The sequence below is a fragment of the Triturus cristatus genome, chromosome 2_1, assembly GCF_964204655.1.
Source record: "Triturus cristatus chromosome 2_1, aTriCri1.1, whole genome shotgun sequence".
Classification (NCBI taxonomy): domain Eukaryota; kingdom Metazoa; phylum Chordata; class Amphibia; order Caudata; family Salamandridae; genus Triturus; species Triturus cristatus.
This window is the reverse complement of record NC_140581.1, coordinates 268,302,793-268,318,693: the sequence shown is the minus strand read 5'-3', so window position 1 is coordinate 268,318,693 and position 15,901 is coordinate 268,302,793. Positions and strand designations below refer to the sequence as shown.

Below are 15,901 nucleotides of genomic sequence, written 5' to 3'. Positions count from 1 at the left end.
TCTCTTTGTCCCCTCGGACCACTGCCTGGCTACAGGAGTATCGTCGACCACCCATCCACCCGGCTGAAGGTCAAGGCTTCACGAAGGCGGAGTGCTGAAGTTTACAACAAAGGGGGATGCACAACAATGGAGGTGCAGCCATTCGATGGACCCTGGAAGGGGTAGATTCCACGTGTGCAGTGGGTAGGCGGGTAGGAGGGACTGGCCTGACGGTAGTCCTGGACTCTACTGCCCTAACCCAGCATGTATGGACTGAGTACAATCTTGGGGAGGATGCCTGTGTTCAGGTAGTACCCCGGAGGGCCGGTGCAGTATGCGGTGCCCTGGATGTCAAGTAATGCAACTGTTGGCTGTAGAGCGTTGGGGCCTGAAGGCGCAATGTGATCAGCACAGTGGGAAATTGGCGGCCTAGATGGCCAAGTTCAAATGTATGGCCAAGTTCTTGTTTATGGCCGAGTTAAAAGTTGAAGTGTAAGTTCGAAATGTACGGCCAAGTTGTTCTAGTGTACGGCTGAGTTAAATGTAAAAGTGTAATGTCGTACCCAATTCCCTTACTGCTGTTGACATGTTGATGCAGAGAAAGTGTGATGATGTAAATAGTTGAGAAGGTTACTTTTCCTTGGTAATGGTCTATGATGATTCACTTGGATTGATGTGAAAAAAGGCTACGCCGTGGACAACATATCCTGATTCCGAGAGTTCTTGGGCGTAGCGGGCGGTAAGGTGAAGGAATTTGGGGAGGAGGAAATGTCCCGATGTGCGCATACTATTTAAAGGTTTTCAGCCATTTTTACACATAATGGAGGGAGACAGGGCTATGTCATTCAGTACGATTGATGTCAAAACGTTGGAATTTTACTCACAATGTTAAACTTATGTTTTCAATAAGTGTCTGCCATTTTTTAAATCCTCAAGAATTCCAGAAGTACTCTAGAATTTTGCAGCAGTCGCAGACTCCCAGGAGTACCAACCTACATAAATAATTTTACATACAGAAATGTACATGTGGACCTTTGTACATGAGAGAATTTCAGGGTAATGTGCACTTCCATTGTGAGGATCTGGCTGTATTATATGATATGTCTGGGGTGCCTTATTGTGGAATACACTCGGAAACCTTGATTGGGTCCAGTCAGGCTCATTTGAACAATCTTAAGCTTAACCCTGGGTAATTATGACTTTCGAGCAGCAAGGCTTAAATAATGCACATAGTGTAAAGCATTAGCAGTACCAAACAACTAAATAATAACATCACTAATCCAGAATGAAACACAACACCAATTTATAAAAATAGAGTGTATTTTTATGACTTTTTGGAGTGTAAGATGAGCAAAATCGACAGAAGGGTTCCAAAGATATGATTTTTCTAAGGTTTTATCACTTTTAATTTCAACCGCAAACAAGCATTGGTCAACAAATAGTTTGCAAAAGTTTCAAAAGTTTGCAAAAGTTAGTACTACTACTCCGGCCCGGCTTTGCCATCCAAATCCAACAGGATAGAGGTCTAGAGGGGTCATTGGAGTAGGGGGAGGTCAACTTAGATTATTAAGTTTGTATAGTACATTTTTAAATTCATTCATTCCTTCATTCATTCATTCAGCCAGCAGGATGGCTCTGTTAATTAAAAGCTTGCCACTGAAAATGAGGCGATCTGAAAGATTTGTGTCAACAGTGTTATCATGATAGTCGTCCTAATTTCAAGTTTGAGTCCATGGATTCCTTTTTAGAGGACATATCTTCCAAATTTCTGCACAGAGAACCTGCATTGTTGTTTCCTTCAATGTAATGTCACAATTCATAGTATCCTATTCGTCGCATTTAGCGCCAAGGTTAGATGGCTTAGTGATAGAGCGCTTTATAAATACTAAATATTATAACATGTGGTTATGTTATTGCTTCGTGTAATGCCACATTTTTTCCCAAGTCTTTCAAAACGCTTAGGTAGTCACAAGATTACAACCAGCAAGCATTACCTAGTGGTATTTTACGGGTTTCTAAATGAGGGGAATAGTGTAAGAGTGCACCTTACAAATGCAATTTGTAGGAATAGCAGAAAGAGCAAAAGGAATCCTGCAGGCACATGTACCCAGGCTTTTCATAGGAATACTGTAAGGCACATGTACCCAGCTTTTCATAGGAATACTGCAAGAACATGTACCCTGGCGTTTCATAGGAATCCACCAGGCACCTGCACCCATGCCTTTCACAGGAATCCTGCAGACACATGTACCCAGGCTTTTCATAGGAATCCTGTAAGGCACATGTAACCAGGTTTTTCATAGGAATACTGCAAGAACATGTACCCGGGCGTTTCATAGGAATCCATCAGGCACCTGTACCCATACCTTTCACAGGAATCCTGCAGGTACATGTACCCAAGCCATTCATAGGAATCCTGCAGGCACATGTAACCAGGCCTTCCATAGGAATCCTGCAGGCACATGTACCCAGGCCTTTCACAGGTATCCTGCAGGCGCATGTAACCAGGCCTTTCTCAGGAATCCTGCAGGCACATGAACCCAGGCTTTTCATAGGAATCCTGCAGGAACATGTACCCAGGCTTTTCATATCTTCATTCTGGGCAAAGGTGAAGGCTGCCTGCGACCGGGACTTGTAGAAAACTAATATTTTGCACTATATAATTTTCATAGCGCCTCGTACCCATGTAGAGAGTAGAAAGCATGTGTAGTGCTGGAGGAGCAGAAGGGTAGTAAGTATACTGTGTTGCGAGGGTTCATAGAGTGGCCCATGTAGGAAGAGTCTGTCTGGCAGTGGGCACGAGGCTTGGCGGTGCTGCGAAGGTGTCACCTCGACTACTAGTTGCGCTGAAGCACACAGTGAAGCGCTGGGTGTGTGAGAGTAGAGTCGCACACGGACAGGAGGGGACTCGAAACGTGCTGGGCGCAGTTTATGGCAGCGTTTAAGGATGGAGAAAAGCAGAGCCATGTGTGAGAGTTCTTTTGCAAAAGTGATTAGAAGAGACCTCACACATCCCAAATGTTCAAAATCACAACAAAACCCAAAACTCTTCACTTTTTGGTCAAAGCACGTATTCACTTGCAATAAAGGCTTAGAGTTGTAACAATGTCTCCTATTATCTACTTCCTAATTCACATGTGCAATTCAACAAAGTTTCTCTTCTCTTAGTGTGCTTCATGGAACAAATATTCAGTTGTGGCTTAACATTCTAACACAATAACATGTTATCATCTTAACACATTAACATTTACAAACAGCTTTGTTCAGCAAACTCCCCCGGGATGTTTCAACTAAAACAAACATCTACATATTCATGCATTCAAAACTTAGCTGTAAGCTTTCAATTCGATCAGCAATAATGTATAAATAAATATTTAACAATGCTGTTACGCTGTCAGATAATAAGTAGCTTTTTATACTAACGTGCAAATTGTTGCGTGCCCATGTTATACATATAGACACTGCTATAATCTTTACTTACCTACGAAGGATAAAGTTAGGATCTTGGAACAGTCGGAAAGAAGGGGGTTGAGCAAGAAGACGGAACAGAAAAACACTCTTCCTATTCCAGCCATTTTCCTCACATATATGAACGAAGCAGAAGGGCTTGGCATCTCACAGCAAATAACTTCAACTGCAGTTTACCCCTAAGCTACGATTTTCTTCTAAATCCAACAACCAATGAGAAGGCACAACTTTCCAATTCCTCGCTGGCAACAGCACAAGCAAACTTTATTTGAAAATATAGAACTGTAGATATTAATGAACAGAACAACGAGTTGTTCTAGTGAAATAGTCCAAAGAGACATAAGGGAGAAATAAATGTGAACTATATAATACATTGAATTCAGCTCAATAAAGTAAAACATATCTCAAAATGGATATACAGGATTGAAATCCGCAATATAAAAGAAGTAGCACTTTATGGGGCATATTCTCAAGGATCTATTGCCGAGTTATTAGCACTTTATCTCAGGCAAAGTCGCGATAGATTCATCGCCCCATTCACAAGCTGATGCTAACAGCCAATAACACCAGTTTACTTGCGATAGCAGCCGCAAAAGACATCGCCACAGATGACCCCGGCAACTATCGCTAATGAGATGCAGAGTAGGCGTTCCCGAGCAAAAAGCCGCGACAGCACCACTCAGCAACATTCTCAACGACCAGCCAGATCTGCGATAAGATCACAAATGCCATGGAGCTACTCGTCATGCATCTCAGAGCCCCAACAGGACCACAACACCCACCGCCAACACCCCCCGGTCCACCCCCCACTCCCTCTGTGGCCCTACCCCGGGCACACCCCCTCCCGGACCACGAGATTGCACATCAACATCACGAAATCATGAACAAATCATTAACCTGATGCCGCAGAATCACAACAACAAACATTCATGTGAGTACAGTGTAGTATGCTAAAAGATGAAGAATCCAAGTAATTTTCCATGAAGGTTTATTAATTAGCAGGTTACATGGAAAAGAAGAATAAGAGTAAAATGAGAGCCCCACCAGGGGCAGCTTCCCTGCTGCTCAGCCCATACACCAACTGACTCAGGCACTCCAACATTCCACATTACATTCCACATCCCAACATTCTTACAGCTATCACTCTGGCTGAGCAGCAGGATACCACATATCTCCCTTCTTTACAATGGAAAAGAAGGAAGAACCAAAATACATCAGAAAATAAGCAAGAAAATATAGAGAAGAAAATACTCCGGAAAAACATGAATTGAAAAGTGGAAAAGTAGTAAACGCAACCAAGAAAAGATGAAAAGAAAACAGTGACTAATGCACCAACACCCTTTCTCACAGAAAGACAACCCACATCCTCCCTCACATAAATAACAAAACAAACCCATGTACAAAGATATGAAAGCTGGCCAGGCAACCATAAAAATATACAAAGGTATAAGCAACAAGGTGAAGGAGAAAAACAGAAAGGAATGAAAGACAGGTATAGACAGAACAAGCAAAAGGATAGTTTCCTTTAACTCAAGCAAGAGTGTGGAGAAAAATCCCCAGAAAGACAGCAAATCCTAGGTATGGCAGAACATGCCACACAGTACATTGCAATATGTAAATGCAAAAACTGAAATAGGTGTGGATATAACCACACAGTCCCAATAGGAACTGTAAAACTGCAATAAACGCAAGAAAGTATGGGAAAGCATCACACAGTACAATACGATAAATAGCAATGTTACGCAAAGGAAGGTTCCTTAGTAAACAACAGCACATTGTCGTTTAACATCCTTGTAGCGCAGCAGGATGAATCCTTGTAGCGCAGCAGGTTGAAGTATTGTATCGCAGAAAATTAAATAAAATTGAATAATCCTTGTAGCGCAGCAGGTTGACATTGTAAAGCAGAAAATTAAATAAAACGAACAATCCTTGTAGCGCAGCAGGCGCAAAGTAATGTAAAGCAGAAAATTGAATAATGATGAACAATCCTTGTAGCGCAGCAGGTTAATCCTTGTAGCGCAGCAGGTCAAAGTATTGTAAAGCAGAAAATTAGATAATGATGAACAATCCTTGTAGCGCAGCAGGTTAATCCTTGTAGCGCAGCAGGTCAAAGTATTGTAAAGCAGAAAATTAGATATTTATGAACAATCCTTGTAGCGCAGCAGGTTAAACCTTGTAGCGCAGCAGGCAAACTAACTAACTAGATGGCACAGTAGAGAAAACCAAATACATTGAGTGTGCCATTAATGAAACTGTTAGAATTGCATAACATCCAGAGACATTCCCAGAAAAGAAAGCTTGAATAAAAGCTCAGCACAGGAGACAGTAAGTTTAAAATAGTACCTGGAGTGAAATGCAACCACGCTTTGGCGATACGATGTCTTGGTAAACAAAGCACACTTTGGGAGAATAAAACTGTAAAAAACGTGGTCTTGCTGGATAATTCACCCCGTCTGCTGAATAACAATATCTCACGTTGCAGCTTAAGACAGAGGTTGCTAGGAGACATCCATAAACAGCTGTGTTGAAATGCGAAGATCTGTAGAAGTATTTCAATGTTCTTGAAGCAAATCAGGAACTCCGATTACATTGAAGTAAGTTTATGTTACAGGGAAAAAGCAATCAGGTTGATGAAAACGCAACAGAGAAGGCACATGGGAGACCTCTTAATGAAAACTGATGACATAGTGGCACAGCTGACCTGTGGTGGAAACTGGAAGAAATATGCCAAATTCAAAATGGCGGCACGCACGGTGACGCCACGCCGAATGGCTCCTGGCATCACCGTGCTCCAAAACGTTGCAGCTAGCAGGGCGACAAATGCTGGGGAAGACAACGTCATAGACGATGAAGACAGCTTGCACAGGTAAGACTGCGCGCTCTGCATGTGCTCGTGGCAGATTTGAAACTGAAGGAGCAGTTAAACTGCCATGAGGAGAGTACACGTAGTAGTAATACGTAAAACACAAAAATACTCACAAATTGCGCTCCGAATACAGCCACGGGTCCCTGCCACAACAAATGGATGAAATATCCTCCAATATAGGCGGTTATCACTGCACAGTAGAACGGCAAGACAGACACGGTGATCACCGCGTAGTAAGGCAAGCAAAACCATCCCAAGCCAAACTTGATTATAGAAAGTGTATTTGAGTTGTATAAATCAGGACCTGACTTGCGCTTGCAAGTAGAAAAGCAGAGTCATTCTTTTTTTGAAAATGCTCTTGAGTGGAGAAACACTGTGAATGTGACCTCCAGTAGGTGGCAGCAAATATCCACTATATTCCGCCGATTTGTACAAAAAATTATCAGCCTGTAGTGTCGAAACTTAAAACACTAACCGGATCTCATCATCATTCTCCGGTTTTGTATCTCTTACTCCGGTTTTATTTCTACCTCGCTGGTTCTGAACTCTCGGACACAGTTCAAGGCTCACTAACCAGTAGATATGTCCTGTCCAGGGTCTGGTCCTCTTCACTTGCTCTAGGCTCTGTGTCACAGGAAATGGCAGACAGTAAGTCAATAGAAGGCAGGAGAAACCGGTAGAGCAAAGTTGAAACTGGCATGCTTTAGTTGTGGGTGACCAGTGGAAGGTCACTGGTGGGGCTCGTTGGTGCCAGTTAAATTGAAGTGCTCTTTTAAAGGAAATCCTTGATTTTGATTATGGGTTTTTGTTCTTCAGCTTCTATCTTCCAAACTGAAGATACCCCACTCCTGGTACCAAAATGTAGTATGCTGAAAGATGAAGAATCCAAGTAATTTTCCATGAAGGTTTATTAATTAGCAGGTTACATGGAAAAGAAGATTAAGAGTAAAATGAGAACCCCACCAGGAGCAGCTTCCCTGCTGCTCAGCCCATACACCAACTGACTCAGGCACTCCAACATTCCACATTACATTCCACATCCCAACATTCTTACAGCTATCACTCTGGCTGAGCAGCAGGATACCACATACAGAAAAAGCAGAATCAATCATTCACCCTTGAAAGTCCAAACTAAATATCACAATCAAATTTCTCCCTAAACAACTAGTTGGAAGAGTCATGGCGGGTCATCCCTGGACAATCTGAAAGTGACAGCCTGTAAGAAAACATTCAAGATAAGAAGGTGTGTCAGGCACTCAAAGGACAGAGAGAGAGAGAAAGAGAGAGAGAGAGAGAGAGAGAGAGACTGAACAAGGAGCGCAAGGAAAATTGGGCCCTTGGCTCATACATGCCAACTGTTGCGTGTGTTTTGCAATTGGTGCACACTAAATCCTAGGCCTGGCAACAATTTCAGCGCGAAGGCCACATCACATTTCAGAAATGCAAGCACTAGTCAGACTAAAATGGGGCATGAAAGCTCCATTGTCTTAATACAAAAGGTGGAAGGACATCCGAACCTTCTACGTTGGTCTTCAATGCGCCCGGGACCCCCTGAGTGAGATACCATAAAAGACTCCGCCGACTCCCACACCATGAACTGCGCTAATGAAGGACTAACGTGTCCACACCCCACACACACTTGTCCCTGCACGAGCTACACCTGCATGGCATGCCCCCAACATATTGGTTAAAAAAACCATACGACCAAACGCTGAACACACATACGACTCATTGCTCCGAGCTGTGGCATATCGTCCACAGAACTGTCGCCAGTCAGAGGAGTGCCGGTGGTATAAGACCAACAAACGCAATGGCAGGCAATCCCGGGCACATGCACAACCCCTGTCACGTGGAACTGTACTGTGCATGAATGCTTCATCTGTTGGAAGCTCTGCCAATAGAAGTTTTGCGAATAAGTTACTGTCTGAGTTTCCAGCTTGCGTACGTCACATGCGTCCAGCACTGGTCCCACTGTCGATCATGCACATTCGAGTGGCCCATGGAGGTCTGCCTATCCAACACAACGGTAGATGAACTGGATTATGACTTGTGTGTGCGCCCCCTGTTGGCCCACGAACAGGAGTGCAACCGGGATACCCGTGCATGGGACGCCCTGATCTGTGGCGTATGTGCTGGCACTAGTGGATGGGAGATCGCACAAGTCATCTTGTGCAGTGACCACATCAAGGCGCTCCCCTATTGGGCTGTGTTGCTGATTGGTGAAATGTCGTGGACGGAGCACATCTGTCCAGACCAGTTAATGGATTGGCTCTCCTTCGTGTTCCTTGAACTTGAGAACAACGTACTTCTGGAACCGATTGCCTATGAAGCTACGCTCGCATTCATGGACGAGTAACTACCTTCCTCCAGCCACAACTGATTGACACCCGCAGCACAGGTCCCAACACCGTGTTGCATCGTGGAGGAATGGTCACACATCCCAGGACAACAGTGGACATGTCTGCATTCGCCTGGACTCAGAATGCATGTGCATGTACCTACGCTTGTTGTCACACAACTGTGCAAGTTGATGCAGCCCCATGGGCGGATCTGCACAGCGCCGTTAGGCAACGTTCCTAAAACTGACATACTGTTAGAGGGAGACCACACACATGGCAATGTAGCACGACAAGTGACCTTATTGGTCCCTTTCACCTGCTCACTGTCAGCATAGCACACAGTCGGCGCAGTCCTGTGGTACAGCTCCATGCAGATCTCATGGGCTGTGAGTTGTGTCCCCGGACACGGGGCAATGAGCAGACGCCAAACATCACATGACTCGACCAGAAACGCAAGGTGGGCTGAGACCGTTGCCATCCGTAAGGATATGTGTTAATTTTTGCCTCCCCATTTATTGCACCTCGACACGTGTCTTCAGCAATGTGAGTATGGCGTCCAACTTCTTGCCATGTGGATCAATGTGATCCATTAAAACTGACTGTGTCCACACTGATGTGTGTGAGTAGGTCATGCGAAGAGATGTTCTGTAGCCACATGCGATGGGGGACACTACTGTAGGCGTGCGACCGATTTTGACATTTCTACACACTGCCCTATATGACACATGGGCGTGAGGCTACGTTGGGGGGTTGGGAGATTGTTGTTCATGTGCAATGAGGCCACAGCTAGTTCACACCTTCGCAGTCATCTAATTGGCCATGTGGGTCAGGGTCAAACATGCGCATACATGACATTTACCAGGGTGTGCCTTTTTGTGCAATCAATATCCCTAAATTCATCCATACTTGTATACGTGAGTGAACATAGACATGACACATCTGTGTGATTTGGAATGATTTATTCAAATTCTGGGGAGTGTCGGAGCTGGAGGGGTACATGGCCAGTTCAAGCACACATAATGTGGTTGCCCAGTGGAGGGCCAACCAGAGTCCTTGGGGGAATGCAAGGTTAATCTGAAGAGGAAGAGTTCAGTCCGCAGACGGATTGCTGAGTCATTGGTACCAGAGCAGATATGTCAGGCCATGTCGGGGTCCAGGTGAATGTCGATGAGTGTTCCGTGGGACAGTGAAGGGTGTTGTTCTAGACCATGATACATAGGGTTGAACCAGGCAGGGACAGGCCATGTGGCGGGTACAGATGCTAATGCCTCCTTCCTCACACAGTCATTACCCTCCACATCTTATTTCTCTGAGATGTCTTCTGTGTCCGGTGTGTCAGGTGTGTGTGGTGGTGTTCTGGCTGCACTCTGTATTTTTTTTTAAATTTCACTTCACTCACCCGTTCTCCTCCTGAAGCGGGCTCTGAGTCAACAAAACAGCGACTCCTTCGCTGCAACGTTAAGCGACCAACAAACTTCCCTGCCGCCATTATCGGCGAGGGAGAGAGGCCACGCCCACTCTAGGCCACGCCCACCCGCCACCCCTGGTACTTAAACGCTGCCTTCAGCGCAACTCGCTTAGAATCTTGAAAGCTCCTGAGGCGGAAGCCGGGAGAAGAAACCTTCATTTTTAAAAATTGTATTTGTGTCACAAAAGCGCCGAAAATACTCTGTATTTTTTTAAATTTCACTTCACTCACCCGTTCTCCTCCTGAAGCGGGCTCTGAGTCAACAAAACAGCGACTCCTTCGCTGCAACGTTAAGCGACCAACAAACTTCCCTGCCGCCATTCTCGGCGAGGGAGAGAGGCCACGCCCACTCTAGGCCACGCCCACCCGCCCCTTTTTCTCGTACATATAGGATGTGCAACTACCGGACGCGCAGCGGACGGGCGCAGCGGGCGCGCCGTCAGCGCGCCGAAGGCGCGCCAAAGGCAAGCCCGTCTGGGCCCGTCCGGGCCCAGAAGGCCCTAGGCCCCGTCACTATGCCTGGCACCCCTCAGGATCGAGTAACGTATACAGCGGACACCTTATATAACCTACGACCCAAGAATACCCTAGCCTGTCACCACTCGTTTACTGCAGGTAAGGCATTCTCTACCTGCTCACAATGCACTCTGATTTCCACCTCAAAACCACCCATTTCTGCTCTGAAACTAGGACTTCTTAATTGCCGCTCCCTCCCCAAACATGCTACCGAAATGAACCTCCTGATTCAGAACCAGGAGCTTGACCTTCTGTTCATAACGGAAACATGGCTCTCTGACAATACCGATTCAGATGTTGTCACGGCCCTCCCCACCGGGTATATCTGTCAAACTCTTAATAGACCAAGAGGGAGAGGAGGCGGGATAGCCATTATCCACAGGGAACAATTTACCTGCCGCATGACCAACGCTGGTATTGAGGACTGTGAGAGCGGCCAATTCTCCATCCAAGTCGCCCCAGCTCTTACCCTGGCAGGACTTCTAATCTACCGCCCACCAGGGGCCCCGGGTAATTTCATCAACGCTGTTGTCGAAACCAGCTCACAACTAGCTTCTTCGGCCCCCAATTTCCTCATACTAGGTGACCTGAACGTCCATTTTCTGGACCCCATGGATCGAGCAGCATCGGACATTAGGATCGATCTAACATCTCTAGACATCCGCCTAGTGAATAAAGAGCCTACTCATGATAAAGGCCACCTATTAGACCCGATCCTCACCAACATAGCAACAATGGCCTCTGACCCACCGCTGTCCTTACCATGGACGGACCACTTTTTGGTACCTTTTTCTTGGGAAATCTCCACTCGCACTTACTCGATCCCAAAAACCGAAGTCACCGATCGACAATGGCGCAAACTATCTCCGGAGACCTGGGCCGCCTCTCTTGCAGAGTCCACTCCTGCGCTTTCATCTGATCCCAATATAGCTGACAAACAGTTCAGCGACTGGATCACTTCCTCACTGGATACGTTGCTCCCGATAGTTACCACCCTTAAACAACCTAAAAGAATACCACCTGCTTTATGGTACACTCCTGAGCTTAAAACTCTGCGGCAAGAGTGTAAAAAAACCGAACGCGCATGGAGGCGCGACAAAACAGCGACTAACAAAATCCTCTACTCTACTTCTCTCCTGACTTATAAAACTACTATTCATAAAACCAAAAGTATGTTTTTTCAGGAGAGAATAGAGAATGCAGGTTGCTCCAGTAAGGAAGCTTACGCCATCCTTAAAGAGCTGTCTAAACCCCAAGGACAAGGATTAAGACCCATTGCCGACCCTGAAGCAGACCTGAAGAAATGCCAGGAACTGGCCAATTTCTTCCACGATAAAATCAGACTTATTCTGGAAACTATCCCCCCCTCCAGCCCCGAGGAAAACATCGTTTGCCCACACACCTCCACCTACCTGTCCACATGGGGCCAGGTCACGGTGGATGAGGTATCAAATGTGCTCAACTCTATGAAGAGCGGCTCCCCTAGTGACCCTGCTCCTATTCGTAACCTTAAAGAGGTAGCCCCCACTATCATCCCTTCCCTGACCCACCTGATTAATACCTCTCTCCAACAAGGAGCTGTACCCCCGAGCTGGAAGAAGGCGGTGGTAAAAGCTCTGCTGAAGAAACCTACGTTGGACCCCGAGAATCTGGCTAACTACCGACCCATCTCCCTATTGCCGGGAGTAAGCAAGGTCGCAGAAAAATTGGTCAATAGGAGACTCTCTCAGTTCCTAGAGGCCAATAATAAATTAAAAAGCTCCCAGACAGGTTTTCGACCTGGACAGGGCACGGATATCGCCCTCCTGGCTGCTGTAGAGGAGGCAAGAGCACTATTGGATGGGGGAGGATCAGTGGCAGTGATCCTCCTCGACCTCAGTGCAGCGTTCGATACAGTTGACCACCAACTTCTTATCGAAAGACTGGCTAGGGTGGGAGTGAAAGGAACAGCCTTATCCTGGCTCTCATCTTTCCTGGCCCATCGCTCTTACCAGATCTGGGAAAAGAACGCCCGCTCCTCCGAAATGCCCCTCCAATGTGGTGTTCCTCAGGGCTCCTCCCTGAGCCCCACTTTATTTAATATCTATATGTCCACATTGGAGGAGGTTATTATCCCTTTCGGAGTGAGCGTCGTCAGCTACGCCGACGACACTCAACTAGTGGTGTCCTTGTCCCACCCCAAACAACAGAAAGCTGATCTGCTCAACTGCCTTACCCAGGTTCATCACTGGATGAACAGATCAGCCCTCAAACTTAACGGGACAAAAACCGAGGTCCTTATACTGGGCCCGAAAGGAGCCTCACTTCCTCTGGACTGCTGGCCAGTCTGTCTGGGCCCGCCCCCTGACCCTAAGAAAGAGGTTAAAAGCCTGGGGGTGTGGATCGATTCCGATCTCTCCTTCATCTCCCAAGCCAAGAAGGTGGCGGGGACCTGCTTCGGCCTCTTAAAATCTCTGAGGAAAGTCCTGCCCCTTCTCCCCCCTAAATCCCAAAAACTTTTAGTCCAAGGTCTCATAATATCGAGACTGGACTATAGCAATGTGATTTATCTGGGTGCTCCTGAAGCTACCCTTACTAAACTACAGATGATTCAGAATGCGGCCGCCCGGATCATCACCAACGCCCCGGCCAGATCATCTGCCAAGCCCGCCCTTAAACTCCTCCATTGGCTCCCCATAAGGGAGAGAGTCAAGTTTAAAGCCTTATGTCTCGTTCATAAAACACTACAGAACCAAGGCCCTCCTGTTCTCAGTAAAATGGTCACTCCCTATAGGAACTCTAGGCCCCTCCGCTCCAATGCAGAAAACTTCACGAACATCCCTAGATTCAGAAAAACTCGAGCAGGAGGAAGACGCTTCTCGGTTCAAGCCTCCCGCCTTTGGAACGCACTCCCCCGTAACCTACGTTTTGAACCCCAATACCTGCGCTTCAGGAAACTGTTAAAAACTCATCTTTTTCCCTAATCCTGTACCCCCCCTTCCCCTCCTGTTGCTTCAGTTTCCGCCTTCGTTCCTTGCCCTTCTTAGTCTCTGGCTCCGTTTGACCTGGTGAATTCAGGGTTCTTTAGCGCTGGGATACCTCCGGGTGACTATCGCGCTTTACAAAAATAAATAATAATAATAATAATAATAATAATAATCACCGTGGGGCACTGACACATCAAGGGGCGGAGATGTGTGTCAAAGTTCCAGCAGCAGTTATCTGGGACAGGCTCTGTGGCAGCAATGGCAAGATGAGGATCTGCAAGGCATGGGATGGTCCCAGCTACATCTCGCTGGTGTTCAGCCATGGCAACCCTACTTCCAGCCTGCATTGGCTCCATGGTCTCCATTGTCCTCCGCATCTGTGCCACCTCTGTGCTGTCATCGCTGGAGCCTGTCTGACTAGACAGTTCTTGTATCCGAGTAACGGCCCCAGCGAGGTCAGCTAAGGATTGTTGGTGAGCATGGTGTGGACAGTGAGACTCAGACACCCACGTATGGCATCGAGTTTGGCTGCCATGAGGTTGAACCCCACACTCAGCTGATCAGCCATCTTCTCCTGGCACCCTAACACACGGCATTGGAATTCCATGTGTTGGTCGTGGGGGTCCTTTGAGCCAGCCGTGGTGGTGTGTGCTTCCTGCTGTGTGATCTGTGCAGGGTGTGGAGTAGGGGTGGGTGGAATTTGCGTAATCGCGTTACGCAAATCTCCGCAAAACGGTAAAAAATCTCCGCGAACACGCAGAAATTCCGCGAACACGCGGAATTGCTTGTTCGCGATGCTTTTTTCCTGTTCACAATCGCTGTTTGCGTGCTCGGGGAGAAATATCTCGCGAACACGCATTTTGACAACGCGAACAAGCAAAAATTTCGCGAAGTCACAGAAAGCGGAATTTTGGGCAATTTCGCGTTCTCCGCAGAACGCGAAATTACCCAAATTCCGCAAATTTCGCGAACGGAACGGAATTTACCGCCCAGGCCTAGTGTGGAGTCACCACGATGCAGCTGGGCCGCCCTGCTCCTGGGGGTGGTGTGCAGATGCTGTCCACGAGCCGTTGGAGGGTGTCTGGGCAAATGTGCAGGGTGTCCTCTTCATCATCACTGTAGAGATGTGTGGTCTGCTCTGCAGGAGGTGTTTATTGTCCCTCTGCAATGGAACAGGGAGATGCAGGTTAACAGTGTGTTCCATGCATGTTTACGCATTGGAGATGTTTACATTCAGACTGCATGACAGTGTACATTTTGGCTGTTTTGGTGAAGCTGGCTATTTGATGGGAGACAGTGGACATTTCGACTGCATGACAGATGTGAGGTTGTACTCGTACATTATCATCTCACAGTGTCATGCAATACCAGATGGGATTGGCCTGTTACTATGCACAGGCGGCACCAGTTGTGCCCTCTGTCCTGTGGTGTAAGGGTTGCATTTTGTACAACATTGTCGTCAATGTTGGTGTACTGTGCTTGCTATGTGTGTGTGCTGCATTGTTGGCAAGTCTCCCCTGCAGCTCTGATTTTGCGGCCACTTATCCCTTTGAGTCGGTGTGCCTTTGACTTTTGTGCTTTTCGGGTGCTGAGATGTTTGCGTCTTGGGTCATTTGTGCTCTTGGATGATTTTTGTACTCTTGTGCATTGTTTGTCTGCAGATGTGTTTTTGACGTCATGGTTGTAGGTGCACGTGGATGTGTCAGAGTGTGACCTGCTTCTTTACGGATGTGGTCCACACTCAGCCACCTCAAAGTCGTCTCGTGCACCATGTCATGTACTGTGACTGCAGCCATGCTATCTGTCATGCAGTGTCACTTGCATTGTCTGTGTGGCTCACAAAGTCACTGCTTTTCGGGATTCAGCACATGTGCATGGGTAGGTTGTGGCATTGGTGATATGGAGGGGGGCCCATTTGTGCACATTGTGGATGGGTGCCTACTTGGTGTTTCTATGTGTGCTGCAGTGTGCCAAGGGTATCAGGGACATGTTCCACACTCATTGTGGGTGTGGAGTGTGCTGCTCATTATTGTGCATGTGTGCCATTGTGCCCATCTCCCTTTGTCCTCCCAGTCCCTGGTCGTTACTCACCCTGTTGCTGTTGGGTCAGGTCATATTGAGCTGTGTCCAGACCCTCTACTCCTGCCTCCGTCTTCACTCTGATGACTGTGGCCACCATTTCCTCCAGCTCATCCAGCTCCTCTTGTGGCGCAGGACTCCACCTCCAGTCGCATTTGCTGCCTTCCTGTTGGCAGCGAGTTTCTCCTTGGTTTGGCTGTGCACTTCATGCCAGCGTCTC

The 15,901-nt window shown here is 47.0% G+C and overlaps 1 protein-coding gene across 1 annotated transcript in view; it reads right to left on the bottom strand.

The window, feature by feature from the left end:
- The window catches only part of LOC146864080 (UDP-glycosyltransferase 3A1-like), a 680,300-nt gene extending 676,710 nt beyond the window's left edge, over window positions 1-3,590 (bottom strand). Inside the window, exon 1 of the mRNA XM_085640710.1 lies at window positions 3,461-3,590. Coding sequence (XP_085496836.1) covers window positions 3,461-3,554 — 94 coding nt within the window. The 5' untranslated portion in view covers window positions 3,555-3,590. The remainder of the gene's footprint in view (window positions 1-3,460) is intronic.
- Between the last annotated feature and the right edge of the window lie 12,311 nt (window positions 3,591-15,901).